Below are 15410 nucleotides of genomic sequence, written 5' to 3'. Positions count from 1 at the left end.
ATGCAGTGTTGCCGGCTTGTCCTCATTACAGGACAAGCCGGCAACACTGCAGAGAAAGCGAGAACACTCGAGACAGAAGAGGATAGTCGAGAAAGAGAGAAACCGCTTGAGAAAGAAGGAGACAGAAGAGCTCCCCACGCATCTTTCTCGCTTGACGCTGGATTAAGAGAGAAAGCATATGACGTGATCGTACAAGCAACGGCGCGCCGTTGAGTCGGAGAAGACTCTTCTGTTTCCTTCTCTCTCAAGCATTCCCTTTCTCTCTCCAACTATCCTCTAACGTTTCGAGCTGTCTGCTTTTCTCTCGTTACAGCTGTAGATACGTAATTTCCGATCTCGATTTGCCGACCATGCGACGAAAATTTTTCAGTATTGCGTTAACGAGAAGAACTCGGTTTCCAGTCATTGATTTTATAAAATTTGATATGATTGTAATATTCATTCATACATTTACTGCGATAGAACCCGTTGTTCAAGCATTTTTGAGAAAAAGATCAAATACTTTTAGCAGCTGTAGTACCATTACGGAAGAAGAATCGTAAATTGACCTTTGTGGTTGGACGGTCATGATTCTTGACTACTATGCTGAAGGTACCAGGTTCGATTCCTCGGGTCAAAAATTTTTTTTTGGTAAAATGTATTAAAAGAAAACCAGAAATTCAAAAATGCTCTTCTACAATAAAATTAACTTAAAATTGGACACAAAATATATGTAAAAACATATGTAAAAATTATTAAACTTTTGTTAATGTTTTTAAAACACTCATTGTAAATTTTTATGGCAAATCTATTTTTTGTGTTCTTGAGAAATTTTAATTGAATTGATAGTAGAAGAGCATTTTTAAATTTCCTAATATTGTATTCCTAATTTGTATAATAACGTATAATTCATAAAAGTATACCAAAATAACATTTTTTCGAAAGTCTATCTACAAAAGAACGATTTATTTTCTTATAGTATTATATTTTCTTATAGTATTATTTTCTTTTAGTATTATATTTTCAACGTTTTTTTCTGGCAACAAAACATGATTTCAAGCATTTATATATACATACATGTGTGTGTGTGTGTGTGTGTGTGTGTGTGCGTGCGTGCGTGCGTGCGTGCGTGCGTGCGTGCGTGTGTGTAAACAAATTTCAAAGCATTCACATAGATTATAAAATGTGATTGCTTTTATTATGATACATTTTATAATCTAAGTGAATATCAATTTGAATATTTCTCTTAAAAAGAATTTAAAGGTTGCATCAAATTATTGAGAATTGCAAGTTGAAAATTAGAATTTGACCAGTCAGATAATTTGAATTTTGCGTTTTGTTTTGACTGGTTGGATTCTAATTTTCAACTCGCAATTCTCTATATCTAATGCGTAATCTGATACAGACTTTATAGCCGTTATATATTTTTATTATGATTTTACGATCAACGGCATTGTTACGCTAGATGCAAAAATTTTTCTCAGGGCACTAAAAAAGTTTTACGAGCCTGAGTAAGGTCGATAAATTAGGTCGTTGTAATGATCCAGCGATATGCTTCGCTGCAAATTCGATTACAGCGCCTCCGTCGGAATATCGAGCAACTAAACTAGTGCTCTTCGCACCAACATCACGATAAAATTACATAAACAATTTTCATACACTTATATCTTTTATACTAGAGCTTCTAGGATCATTCTGCAAGCGCCGTATTATTCTTTGATTTAATTCACAATTCGCTAGCTACTTATTTTATACATACAATGTCTACAATTTTTATATGAGCACATGTTGTCACGAGTCGGCTGCAGAAACCGACAATTATATTATAATTTTTTAATCAACTTTCGTTTTTTGTATTAAATTATAGCTAGCGAACTGTGTTTTTGTCACTACTTTAATTGTGTAAAAGGATTTTGCGATCTGTTAAGCCAATTAAAAGTTATCTGTGCACAAAAATACGCACGTGTAGAGACCGGTCCAGCATCGCCTTAATTACATTTAATAAATAATGTCATTGCAAGTATTCAAACAAATATTTATTAAAAATTTAATAACTTTTTTCTCAGTGTAGAATCTCTTGATATAAAAAAATAATTTTAATAAAATAAATAGAAAAATATTTTTCAATAAATTTTATTATTAAAAACAACATTAATCACTACTTTACTTTTAAATTGCCGCGTTCTAACTTCTGTTTGACCAATCACGCATTAATGTTCGATCATAACGTATCCCATAAAATCAGTCGGCTCTTTCCTGTTGTCGAGTAAACACGTGTTGTCTGTTCGTCGCGTAAACACGAGTTTTATCGAGCTACATATTTTCGCACGCCGAATGACTAATAATTATTTACAGTGATCGTTACTCGAAGTGATCGTTAATTAGTTACTCAAGTTTTATTGGTCAAGTGAATGAATTGTGTATTATGATATTAAAGTGATAATTTACGAGAGGATCAATGAAACTTTGATCTGTCTCATCGTGGAGACAACTAATTGATCGCTGTACAGAATAATACGTAAGTAAATGCATGTCTAAACTTGTTCATGCAAGCACGCGCGTACGTGCGCGCGCGCGTTTGCTCTCTTTCTCTCTCTCCTCCCCCCCCCTCTCTCTCTCTCTCTCTGTAACAAAAAAAGTACTACTGTTTCTAAAAACTCGAGATGTAAATACTTTTGTAGATTTCGTGCAATTCTTTGTTCGATTCTTCGACTATACAAAAAATTTCCTGGCACTTCTCTTCTTAAAATCATTAAAATTAAAATGAAAATTAATTACATTTGTAAGTCAAAGCTAGCATTGTGATGTGACAGAGAGAGAGTGAGAGGGGGGGGGAGAGAGAGAGAGAGTGTGAGAAGGGAGAAATACTTGTGTGTTGTATCAGCTGAGCGCAGCAGGCACCTCACGATACACCCGCACGTAACGGTGAGTGCGCCGCCACTGCGTACCATCTGTATTCGACCCTTGATACGCTAACTTAATTGGCTGATATTTTAAAATCTAAGCGTCTGACAAATTTTTGGCAAAGGAAAAATCGTTTTAGAATTCGACCAGGAATACGTCCCTTAAAAGACAACGGGTTATTCTGAATCACCCTGTATAAGTACAATCCCTGGTGCAATTTTTAAAAAAGTGTTAAAAAAGGGAAAGCCAAACATTGCGAACAAACTTAGAAAAATTTTTTAACTAAATGATCATTTTTAAAATGTAACAAACCGCCTTCTGATATCCCCCTTCCCCGGACTGCCCACCGTCCGAGCCGTTTAGCCGAACATCCGTCGGACGGCAATAATCGGCGCGTAAGCGCCTAATAAGATATAAGATCCAGGCTCGAGCGAGCGAGGGAACGCATTCGCGCATCTCTCATCTCCGCGCGCACGCGCTCTCGTTCCGTTGCCGTCCACAGCCACGCGCTCGCGCGCGCGATCCGAACCGAGATATTCGGGATCGAGTGGCAGGAATGCTACCTCGGTACCGTTCCGCCGTATCGCTCCGCACATCCCCGCATCACAATCCTCGAGTATATAAAGGCTGCGATCGCCGGCCGAAGATATTTTTTTCTCTTCTGACCGAGCAGAAGATACTTAAGTCGAGAATGAGATCGAGCGTGTCGGTCTCAAACACGCCACCTGACTCTCGATTTCTCTCGCCACTGATCCGAACCGATATCCTCACACGACACCGCGGGTTCAAGATAATTTGAGCCCCGCTCATTCGAGGAGCACTTATCCACCTTACAAGAAGTCTTTCGCCGCCTACGAGATGCGCGCTTACGAATAAACCCCGAGAAGTGCCGATTTTGTACTAACCAACTTAAATACCTCAGCCATGTCATAGATCGGGAAGGCATCCGCACCGACTCTGATAAAACCGCTGCGATTGTCGATTGGTCCGTTTACAAACCATGCAACGGATCCGCCAGTTCCTCTGTCTAGCATCTTGGTATCGCCGTTTCATCCGGGATTTCGTGACTGTCGCCGCGCCTCTCGCCACGCTGATGCGAAAAAATGCGCGCTGGAAATGGGAAGAATCCGAGCAAAACGCGTTCGACTAATTGAAACGCACACTCATCACCGCGCCGGTACTCACCTACCCGGGCTTCGGTCGGCCTTTTGTACTGCAAACGGATGCTAGTACAACCGGCTTGGGAGCAGTGCTGACGCAGTATTTCCCCGAGGGCGAGCGTGTCATCGCCTACGCGAGTCGTACGCTCAACCCCGCCGAGCGTAATTACAGCGCGACCGAATGTCTTGCCGTACTGTGGGAAATCCGGCGCATAAGAGAGTACGTGGAAAGATACCACTTAAAGATAGTGACGAACCACTAGTCCTTGAAGTAGCTACAGACGCTAGATTCACCGACCGGACGCATAAGCCGCTGGGTATTTGAGCTCAGATAATACAACTTCAAAATTCAGTACCGAAAAGGGGCTCTTAATAAAGTTGCGGACGCGCTATTCCGTTGTAATACCGTGTCACAAACAGCCTGCACTTGGTACCAATGCTGGCTAGAAATTGCGCGCGACACGCTGACCGACGCCCCCGACTTCCGCGTAGAGAACGACCGTTTATATCGTCACGTGCTGCACGATCTAGACTTCTCCGAGACGCCCAGCGAGAACCAGTGGAAAGAGTGCGTCCCGTGGGAAAATCGCGCCGAAATCTTCGCAAGATACCATGGCGCGCCGATCGCGAGACATCTCGGCATCGTGAATACAATCGCGCGTATCGCACGCCACTATTACTGGCCCAGCATGTTCCGCGAGATCGCACATTACGCCCGGCGATGCCGGACGTGCCCGGCACACAAGCAAGATTAATGGAGACCGGCCGGTCTGCTCCAGACGACTGCAGTGATGCAACCGTGGTAACACGTCACGATAGACTTAGTAAGTCCGCTACCCCGCTCTAACAAAGGCAACATCATGACTCCTCACGATGCAGGACAGATTTACGAAGTAGCTAGAAATGCGCGCGCTACGCCGCGCGACCGCGGCTAACGTAACATCCGCACTGACCGAGGCCGTCATTTTACGCCACGGCTGTCCGAAAGAGGTGTAGTCGGACAGCCGTGGCGTAAATGGCATGCAACTCCGCTCGGCGTCCCTTACGCAGCTACTGCAGGCGCTCCGCATCAAACACCGATTGACGCCGACGTATGCCCCACACTGTAACCCGGTTGAATGCCTCAACCGTAAGAACTATGATTAGTCAATATGTTTACCGCGACCACCAAAAATGGGACAGCTGCCTCGCCAAGTTGCAGTTCGCCTACAACACGGCAACTCACGACGCGACGGGGCATACGCCGGCGTTTCTGAATCACGGCCGCGAGCTACGGCAACCCGAGGAACGAGAGCGACACGACAAACCACGCGCACCGCACCTGCTTCAGCACCGCTTACAGGACGCGTTCGAAATCGTCCGCATAAAACTCGCGCGCGCTTTTAAGTGCCAGGAACATTACTACAATTTGCGACGCCGCGAATGGTGGCCGCAAGTAGGGGACTGGGTATGGAGGCGCGACTATCCGCTGTCCCGCCGCGCGAATGCGTTCAACGCAAAACTCGCGCCGAAATTCATCTGGCCGCTACAGGTAAGAAAAATAGTATCATCAGTAATCGTAAACCTCCGGAGTGCAAAGGGAAAGTGGTACAGGCATGTACACATCTAGGAGCTGAAATCATCCCCCCCTTCGGAGGCCGAGGAAGACAGCGAATCCAACTCCAACACTGAGTAACGGACCGCCGAACGACAGGAACAAAGCACGAGGATCTCGGCGACAAAACATCCAAAAAACATAAATACTGGGCCAGAGAGGTGACTCGGCAGTCACCAAACGCCGCTACGGCCAAACGGCTCATTCCAATGCAAGCCATGGAGCCGTACAAGACCCTGGCCGCACACGCCGAGGCACGGAACAAAGTCGTGAAGGCCTACGATCCCACGTGACCGGGCTTAGATGAAGAACCGCCGGCCGATCACCGCGCACGGCGGCTGCCTTGGCTCATCGAAACACCACTCCCGGCGCCCCGTGCCATCACCTTGCCATCCAACAAGCCGCAACAGCCGACGCTGAATCCGAGTTGCGTCATGGGCCCAGCATCACCACCGCCAATACCGGTCGAAGCCGCCCCGGGCATCGTGATAGACGTGCCATATTTAGCCGTCCGGTTCGGCTGAAAATACATGGCCAGGGCAGGACAACGCCGATGGAGCCTACATTTCGACCGCGCGGGTCGACTGCGCTCCAGCCGCGAGTTGCCGCCACAGCGACTGGAGAACGGCACCACCACCGACGGGGGAGGTCATAAAGGCCTCTAGATTCAGGTCTTACTAAATGGCGGGGGGTAGTGTAACAAACCGTCTTCTGACGCCCCCCGGACCGCTCATCGGCCGAGCCGTCCAGCCGAACACCCGCCGAACGGCAAAAATCAGCGCGTAAGCGCCTAATAAAATCTACCAGGCTCAAGCGAGCGAGCAAACGCATTTGCGCGTCTCGCATCTCCGCGCGCATGCACTCTCGCTTCGTCGCCATCCACAGCCACGTGCATGCGCGCGATCCGAACCGAGATCCTCGGGATCGAGTGACGGGGATGCTGTCTCCGTACCGCTCCGCACATCCCCGCATCTCGAACCTCGAGTACGTAAAGGCTGCGATTGCCGGCCAAAGATACCTTTTCCACTTCTGACCGGTCTATGGAGCAAAAGATACTTGGGTCGAGAACAAGATCGAGTACCTCGGTCTCAGTCAAGCCACTTGACTCTTGATCTCTCCCGCCACCGATCCGAACCGACATCCTCACACGCCACCGCAGGTTCAAGATAACTTGGGCCCTGTCAAGCCACTTGATGCAAGGCGTTCCCTGCCGCATCCTGAATCCGGTGCTACCACGCGTAAGGGGGTACGGTCACAGTATGGCCTAGTTACACCGAGTACTTGATACACGAACTAACTAGTAATTTTTTATTAAATTATCGTAATTTTGGCAATAAATTTAAAGAATACTATATTAAGCTGGTACAATATGAATCGAGATAATTAAACATATGTATTATGTATACACGCATTGTCGAAAGTAAGACAATTTAATAAAAGTTACGAGTTAGTACGCGTATCAAGTGCCCGCTGTAAACTAGGCCTATATACAGTAGCGCAACTCTCCCGATTTCAGCGTGTACGAAATTGAACTGCACATGCGCGAGCTAAGTAGGTAACCAATCACATAACAGATTTTCTGTCGCACTTTCTCTTACTGTTTTTCTATAGCTCTTTCTGTGACATTTAAATGCCATGTAGTGTTCGGTTAGAATTGGCGGGAGCAGACGTTTAGGTGTACATCAGCTGTATAGAATTGAAGTGAAAAGCCGTGTCAAAGAAAATAGATAGTGACAAGTGTTCAGTGCTCAGTGGTGTTCAGTGAGTGAGTGGAAATTAATATTAACTGTCGAAGAGAATCTTTGTTCAAAGAATAGTTGATCTGTCTAAATTTTAAGATTTATCCAGATTTTCTGTTCTCTTCCAGAAGCATCTTTGATTTTAGCTTTGTTGCAAGTGCAGCTTCTTGGAAGATACAAATAATAAAATATAAGGAAAGAGGATGTCAGCTCCTAAATTAAGTTTATGGTGTGTCGTAAAGGAGTGTAACAATACTACGGAGAAAAGACACTTCTTTTTATTTCCAAAGGAATATGATAGGTACTGTTTTGTTTAATAATTTTTTTTTAAACACATGCAATTCAGTATTATATTTATTTTATATTATATCTATCATCTATTGTTAATACCTTGTGCTCGGTATTTATTCTTTTCCCAGTGGATGGGCTGAGAAATACCTATCCGTGTTGTATTGAACAAATGCTTTATTGTCCCTATATGGAAATTTGGGACCTTTACAGAGAAGAACGCTTACAAAACGCTTCCTTTCGCCGCCATGTTCCTTTTTAGAAGAAGGAGATCGAGTCCCCAGAGGTCGAGAGGGGACTCGCCGTTTTTCCCATCGCCTAGTGGCGCCGCTCGATGCTCGCACTGTTGCCACGCGTGAAGGCAGTGACATTTATTTAGCGCGCAAATTTGAATCAAAGCATACACCTGCGCTTGCTCACATTAACGACGGTAATAGAACTTAAAACGATTAACGCAAATATAACAGAATCTTGAAATGTGACTTATTGCTAAACAATACCGCCGCCCTTGAAAGCCCCTGCTTTCAAAACGACTTAAACTTCTATTGGTAACATGCAAATCTTAGTCAAAGGTCTTTGGTATATGCCCGTACTTGTTTTCACATCGACGACCCTAATGAGACCGTCCTTGCCCTGATGTACCCTTACTACCCTTCCCAATCGCCAATTCATGGGAGGAGTGTTTAGCTCTCGCAAAACTACTATGGTACCCTCCTTTATCGTGTCGTGAACCTTCTTCCACTTGTTCCTCTGTTGCAGCTGAGTTAAATATTCAAGCGACCATCTCTTCCAAAAATTCTGCTTAATTTGCTCTAAGAGTTGATACCGATTTAGACGATTTACATTGACATCTGTGAGATCAATCTCACTAATAGAAACAAGTGGACGACCTATCAGAAAGTGGCCTGCGGTTAAGGCATTAAGATCGCTAGGATCCTCTGATAGAGGCGTTAAAGGTCTGGAATTTAATATTGCCTCAACTTGTACTGTAACGGTAGTTAGTTCCTCAAAGGTTAGTGAAGTAGAACCAACGACTTTAGTTAAATAATTTTTACAGGCCTTGACCGCCGATTCCCACAAACCTCCCATGTGAAGCGATTGCGGGGGGATAAAGTTCCATTTTATGGATTGTTCTGCTAAGTAGTCGCGAAATTTTACATCACTTGCATTTATTACTTGATACATGTCCTTTAAAGCGTTATTGGCTCCTACAAAGTTCGTTCCGTTATCGGAATACAAGCTGTAACATTTGCCGCGCCTCGCTATGAATCGTTTCAACGCGTTTAAAAATGCAGCTGTACTTAAATCTGTGACGATTTCTAAATGAAGAGCCTTAGTGGCGAAACACACAAAGACGCATAAATAGGCCTTACCCGTCTTGTTGCGACTGATTTTTATATTAAATGGCCCCGCGTAATCTATTCCAGTTTTGTAAAAGGGGGGTGAAGGTGAAACACGCGAAGCGGGTAGATTTCCCATTAACTGTCTGACGGGAGCTGCGCGAGCCCGACAACAGACAATGCATTTGTGCAGAATTTTTTTCAAGGTGTTCTTTCCAGATATGGGCCAGTAGCGAGTGCGTACAATGGCCAGTAGGGATTGCACTCCCGCGTGCAGGTTCTTCAAGTGCTCCTCCATGATAATTAAATGAGTGAGATGATGTTTCTTTGGTAAAATTATAGGGTGCTTCTGATCATAGTCTACTTGAGATTCCTATATTCGTCCTCCAACCCGCAATAGCCCGCTAGAATCCAAAAATGGATGAAGAGACAACATTTTATTGCTGGAGGATACCCTTAAATTTTGCGAAAGTTGACGAATTTCGTCAGCGCACTCTTCCTTCTGTGCTATAGCTATAAGGACTCGCATGCTATGTTTAAGCTCTTCCACCTGCAAGGATCCTTCGCGTTTACCCTTGGGACCCTTTGCATTTTGTCTAGCGTTGTATATGAAGCGTAGACAGTAAGCAACCGTGTGCCTGAGCCTTCTTAAAGATGAGGATCTGTCTATAATATTTAATTTTTCTTCCGCTGTAGCACTTAAAGCGACAATGCGTTTTCTCACCTCGGGAAGTTCTTCAATTTGTGATATCTCGGGGGGGTTATCCAACATCTTGCTGTAGTCTTCGTAAAGAAAGGTTGGTCCGTTCCACCATAAGTTGTTATCTCGAATTTCGTCTGGCTCAATTTCTCGCGAGAGTATGTCTGCCGGGTCTAATTCCGAGGGTACGTGGTGCCATTCTCCTCTCGCTGACAACCTTTGGATTTCTGCCGTGCGATTTGCGACGAACGTGGACCATCTGCTCGAATTTCCCGCGATCCAGGACAGTGCTATCGTGGAATCGCACCAAAAATGAATGCGGTTAAAGGATAGACTCAGCGACTCGCTTGCCCGCTGATACAGCTGAGACAGCAGCAAGGCTCCGCAAAGCTCCAGTCTTGGTATCGTTATGGTTTTTAGTGGTGCTACGCGTGACTTAGCGCAGAGTAACTGGACGTGATGACGTTGCATTGGATCGGTACTCCTGACGTAGATGCAGGCACCGTATGCTCGCTCGGAAGCGTCACAAAATCCGTGCAGTTCTATTTCCATGGGCTCGTTGCATAGGATGCGCCTAGGTATCTGTAAGTAATTAAGCTGTGAGATTTTGGAATACCATCGGCTCCATTGTGTGTAAAGTTGAGCTGGCAGCGACTCGTCCCAATTCAATTGCAATTGCCATAGCTGCTGCATTATCACCTTGGCCTTGATGATGACAGGGCCCAAGAGGCCAAGAGGATCAAATATTTGAGAGATGCAGGATAATATTTGTCTTTTCGGTGGCCTATGCGATTCTCTGGATGTTCCTACGGTGTAGCGGAATACATCATGTTGGATATCCCACAACTGACCGAGAATTTTCGTGCGTTCGCCCAATTGTACTGCTGTTTTATTTTGCTTTACGCCCATTAGTGCAACATGGTTCGACTTCCATTTATGGAGCTCAAATTTGGCGGTTTGCAGTACGGTAATTATTTGTTCTTTCAATTGCAATAAGTTGTTAACGTCGTTGTCTCCTGTTAATAGGTCATCCACATAAAAATCACGCAGGATGATTTCTGAGGCCCTTGGAAATTTATGCTGCATGTCTAGGGCCGTCTGATGAAGAGCGCGAATGGCCAAAAAAGCAGAACAAGCCTCTCCATAAGTGACCGTTTGGAGCTCATATGTTTGTATTTCCTCTTCTGGCTTGAATCGCCATAAGATGCGTTGCAATCTGCACTGGTTTTGCTGTACTCTGACCTGGCGATACATTTTAGACACGTCAGCGACGAGTGCGTATACGTATTGACGAAATCGCATTAGTATGCTAAACAGATCTCGTTGTATTGTAGGACCTGTCATTTGTACATCGTTAAGGGAAAGCCCTGAGCTCGTCTTCGCCGATGCGTCGAAGACTATTCGTAGACGTGTAGTTTCACTGTGACCTTGATGACTGCATGATGCGATAGGTAGTATGCTACACCGCTGCCTTTAGTCTCCAAAACGTTGTCCGTTGAGCTCGAGATAGGTCTCATGTGATCAAGTTCTAAATATTCTTTCATGAATGCGTCGTACTGTAATTTTAATTCAGGTTGCCTTGCTAGCTTTCTTTCCATAGTACCTATTCGACGTTTGGCATTGTCATAGGAACTGCCTAGTTGCGTGTAATTATCCTTCAAGGAGAGTTGAACTATGAATCTTCCGTCGCTCAAGCGAGAGTGTGTTCTGCTGAATTGCTCCTCGCATTTCTGTTCTTCGGAGGTTAAGTGTTTCTTCGTGTGTAGCTCTTCAAGACGCCAAAATTTTTCCAGTTGCTCTTGTACCTCTTGTTGTGCCAAATGACATTGTAGCTGGGACTGCGGCTGAGAAACGACGCTGGCCGTACCCGATATTATCCACCCGAGCTTCGTTTTTTGAAATATGGGCCTCGACCTATCCAATCGTATCTGGCCCACGCATAGCAAACTCCAGAATACCTCTGAGCCCAGGAGTAAATCGATTTTTACATGTAGGTGAAAAGCAGGATCTGCCAATTTGATATTTGATGGAATTTGAAAATAGTTGACATCTATCTGCGTTGCTGGCATGGCGTTAGTGACCTTGTCCAGAATTAAGAATGATAATGTCTCTTGATATTTGTTGAACCTGGAATATATCGTAGCGGTAGTTTTATGCTGAGAAGCGGATGCAGCATCGTTAACTCCTTCAATTTTGATGTCTGTACTCTGTAAAGGCAAGCCCAGACGCCCGCACAACTCCCGTGACATAAAGTTAGGTTATGATCCTGAGTCTAATAAGGCTCTACATTCATGTAATTTTCCAGATTGATCGCGCATGTGAACTACGGCTGTCGACAACAAGACGCGTAAAAGTGAGCCTCTCATATGATACGCAGATAAAGAGTTGCTCGCGCTTTGAACTACATTCTTGTCAGCTACATCGCAGTTACTATTCGATTCCGTTGAATTTGGAACGCTATGCTTGCTTATACTATCCTTTTCATTTTTTGATGAGGTGACATTCGAATCAGCAGCTTGCTCTATGTGTAGCAACGTGTTGTAGCGTTTGCCACACTTTCTGCAAGAACCGTGAGTACAATTTCTTCCGTGAAATTGTTTTAAACAATTGTAACATAGTTTGTTGCTCTTGACCCTTTCAAGGCGAGCTTGTGCTGACATATTGCGAAATATCAAGCATTCAAATATTTTGTGGCTGTTTTGACATACTGGACACGTTGTTGTTTCTGTACCAGCATGAGCTTGTACCGGACTAATGTGCTTAGCTGCCTGCTGTTTCGAATGTCCTTGTACATTTTTTGATATACTTAACGAATTAGTACGCGTTAATGCCTCCAAGAAAGAACATCTGGTTTCCAAAAATGTAATAAATTCCTTCATGGTGGGGAGCGCTTCCTTGTCCGCTTTCTCTGATTCCCACTCCCTTCTTGTATTGTTATCTACTTTCGGAATAAGGAGCTGTATAAGGAGAGTGTCCCAGGTTTCTGTTGGTTGTTCCAAACGTTTTAAAGTGCGTATATGCTGTTGTATGGCATCAACTAATTGCCTAAGCGAAGAATGTGACTCCTTTGTGAGAGATGGAAAATTAATTATGTATGTGATGTACGTGATGTTGAATGATTGTTTTATTGCCCTTGTATCTTTTGTTGATAATATCCCATGCTATTTGCTAGTTATTACCTGATACTTCTAATGACTCTACGAGTTTATATGCATCCCCAATTAATGACCATCTCAGATAATGCAATTTATCAATTGCAGAAAGCATTGCATTCTCATGCACCATAGAGATAAACGTATCGCGAAATGGCAGCCATTTTTCCCATCCGCCATCGAATTTGGGGATGTCGATGGTAGGCAAGCGCATTTTAGTTGGTTGTATTATGTTAATAGGCTGATTTGCAATTCTTTGTTCCGGTTGCGCAATATCTATCCGTGACGCGGAGATTATATTTTTTGCTCTAGTAACGGCTTGATAAAATTTGTTTTCAAAAGAGTCACGTTCTCCACTCTGAAGCTCCGTCTCTTTATTATCCTCTAATTCTGTTTGCACAGCGTCAAATTCCCTCCATAATGTTTCAATATTTCCTAATCGCGCTGCTGTTTCTTGCTTTTTTTCTTCATTGTTGCTACATTTGTTTAGAAAGTTAATGAACCTGGTTAATTTGGCCTTTATGTGGCTTCTCTTCTTAATTAAAATTTGCTCTTCCATTTTGCAAAAATGAGAATATGTGTACTAGCGACTTGAGACGATCGTTGAATTTATAGGTTAATAAGAAATACGACCTAGCAACTACCAAGTTGAGCGCGTGGGATATGGGCGTGACGCAGTGCAAAGGAAAGAGGGAGATCGAGAAAGAGAGAGAGAGAGAGAGAGAGAGAGAGACAAAAAACGAAAGATGTATTTTTGTGCTTTACGAGATTATGCACTGTTACCTTAAGCAGATGTTTCTTACCGCAAGGAACGTATGGACACACTTGTCTGTAAGCTTTGGCCGCTTATATCTTTAAATTATTCCGTGTAATCTATCCCGATACGTTCTGCCCTTTGTAACGAAAAACACGTGCCGTACCTTTTCTAGCTGCATGCCGTGTATATGTAATCCGGCTCGAAGGACCATTTGTTAATACCTTGTGCTCGGTATTTCTCAGCCCATCCACTGGGAAAAGATTAAATACCGAGCACAAGATATTAACAAATGATCCGGATCGAAGGACCATTTGTTAATACCTTGTGCTCGGTATTTAATCTTTTCCCAGTGGATGGGCTGAGAAATACCTATCCGTGTTGTGTTGACAACAAATGCTTTATTGTCTCTATATGGAAATTTGGGACCTTTACAGAGAAGAACGCTTACAAAACGCTTCCTTTCGCCGCCATGTTCCTTTTTAGAAGAAGGAGATCGAGTCCCCAGAGGTCGAGAGGGGACTCGCCGTTTTTCCCATCGCCTAGTGGCGCCGCTCGCACTGTTGCCACGCGTGAAGGCAGTGACATTTATTTAGCGCGCAAATTTGAATCAAAGCATACACCTGCGCTTGCTCACATTAACGACGGTAATAGAACTTAAAACGATTAACGCAAATATAACAGAATCTTAAAATGTGACTTATTGCTAAACATCTATGTATCTATATATATATATATATATTTGTGACGTGGCAGTTTTATCTGCCTCGCTACTTCGTCTTCCACCCGGGCATAGCGCAAGGAGGCGCGTATGACCGGGTCGGGCACTCGGCGAGAGAGCGAAATCTCCGGCGGGACTGCATAGAGTATTATTTTTATTTACTCATTCGCGGCTTATTTCATGTAACCGCGGGCACCTCGACAAACGTCGCCTAAGGGCCAGCAGCGGCGAGGGAGATGGACGGCAGCGAGAAAAGGAGAAGGCAATCGTCCAGGGCCGACGCACAGGAAGCCGCCGACGGAGAAGAGGACGAGACAAGACGTGGCGACAGATAAGCGCCACGCAAAAGAGGTTCGCAAGTGGCACGGCTGATGAACAGGCTGGGGCGGACGAACGGCCAGGACGAGGGCCGTCGAATGCCGGTTGTCCATCGAGGAGGGTAGCGGCGAAGAATCGTCGCAGGAAAATTCTGCTGTCGTCCGCGAAGACGACGAGAACGGCGGGGATGTCGGATGCCGACAGGGACCGCACGACATCTGCGGAGACCCGACACTGCGCTGCCGTGACGTCACGGCTAGATAAGGGCGGCCGCTGATAGGCCGCGCCGCTTGGCGCAAGGATATCGCGCACCCTGTGGGAGGGGTAGCGCTCATCGATCGCGCATCGAGCGCGATCCTCTCGGCTTTTGCGATCCGTTCGACTGCGTGCGTGTGCCGGAAAGCGAGCAGCGGCTATCGGTTGGCTATCGGCGTGTCCGCTATCGGAGGAAGTGCCCGGCCTTAGCGAGCTTTGTTGGATCGCGTGGAGGATCCACGAGGACCCTAGGCAACCGGAGGAGGACCGTGCTGGAGTCGAGGTGACCCGTCTAACCGCTGGGTAAAGCCACGAGCTGCCGGTGTCGACCGGGTCGCGCTCTGACGTGGAGCCATTAGGTTAGTGTACGAGTGTGTCCGCCGCGTGGCGATTGAACGCACCTTGCTTCTTGGTGTTTGGCTGGCTCTCCACCTCAAGCACGAGACCTCGTCGAGGTACCCAGCTGTCGACTGCCACGTGTGCTTTAGCTGTCCCGCCGTAGAAGT

General features: G+C 45.2%; 4 protein-coding genes across 4 annotated transcripts; all 4 read right to left on the bottom strand.

Annotated features, from left to right (window-relative positions):
- Positions 1-8198: 8198 nt before the first annotated feature.
- Positions 8199-9302, bottom strand: LOC113005225. The gene has a single exon (XM_026140475.2). It carries the CDS (start codon positions 9300-9302, stop codon positions 8199-8201), a length of 1104 nt encoding a protein of 367 aa, XP_025996260.2.
- Positions 9303-9377: 75 nt separating this feature from the next.
- LOC113005226 lies at positions 9378-10958 on the bottom strand. The gene has a single exon (XM_026140476.2). It carries the CDS (start codon positions 10956-10958, stop codon positions 9378-9380), a length of 1581 nt encoding a protein of 526 aa, XP_025996261.2.
- Positions 10959-11101: 143 nt separating this feature from the next.
- LOC113005227 lies at positions 11102-11953 on the bottom strand. Its single transcript, XM_026140477.2, has one exon. The coding sequence runs from the start codon at positions 11951-11953 to the stop codon at positions 11102-11104; it is 852 nt and encodes a 283-aa protein (XP_025996262.2).
- A 9-nt stretch (positions 11954-11962) lies between these two features.
- Positions 11963-13415, bottom strand: LOC120358744. The gene is made up of 2 exons (XM_039453988.1): positions 12884-13415; positions 11963-12741 (listed from the first exon to the last, which is right to left on the bottom strand). Exons 1-2 carry the CDS (start codon positions 13413-13415, stop codon positions 11963-11965), a joined length of 1311 nt encoding a protein of 436 aa, XP_039309922.1.
- Between the last annotated feature and the right edge of the window lie 1995 nt (positions 13416-15410).

Source organism: Solenopsis invicta, chromosome 10 (assembly GCF_016802725.1).
Source record: "Solenopsis invicta isolate M01_SB chromosome 10, UNIL_Sinv_3.0, whole genome shotgun sequence".
Lineage (NCBI taxonomy): Eukaryota > Metazoa > Arthropoda > Insecta > Hymenoptera > Formicidae > Solenopsis > Solenopsis invicta.
Note: the sequence above shows the minus strand (reverse complement) of the source record. Positions and strands in the feature narration are given on the sequence as shown.

What these genes read in the sequence shown, in the direction of transcription:
- LOC113005225 (XM_026140475.2), bottom strand. Translation starts at nt 9,302, where the DNA reads ATGGAGGAGCACTTGAAGAACCTGCACGCGGGAGTGCAATCCCTACTG.
- LOC113005226 (XM_026140476.2), bottom strand. Translation starts at nt 10,958, where the DNA reads ATGTATCGCCAGGTCAGAGTACAGCAAAACCAGTGCAGATTGCAACGC.
- LOC113005227 (XM_026140477.2), bottom strand. Translation starts at nt 11,953, where the DNA reads ATGTCACGGGAGTTGTGCGGGCGTCTGGGCTTGCCTTTACAGAGTACA.
- LOC120358744 (XM_039453988.1), bottom strand. Translation starts at nt 13,415, where the DNA reads ATGGAAGAGCAAATTTTAATTAAGAAGAGAAGCCACATAAAGGCCAAA. An exon ending in AGAGTCATTAGAAGTATCAG is followed by an intron (nt 12,742 to 12,883) that starts GTAATAACTAGC and finishes TTAGGCAATTAG; the next exon opens with TTGATGCCATACAACAGCAT.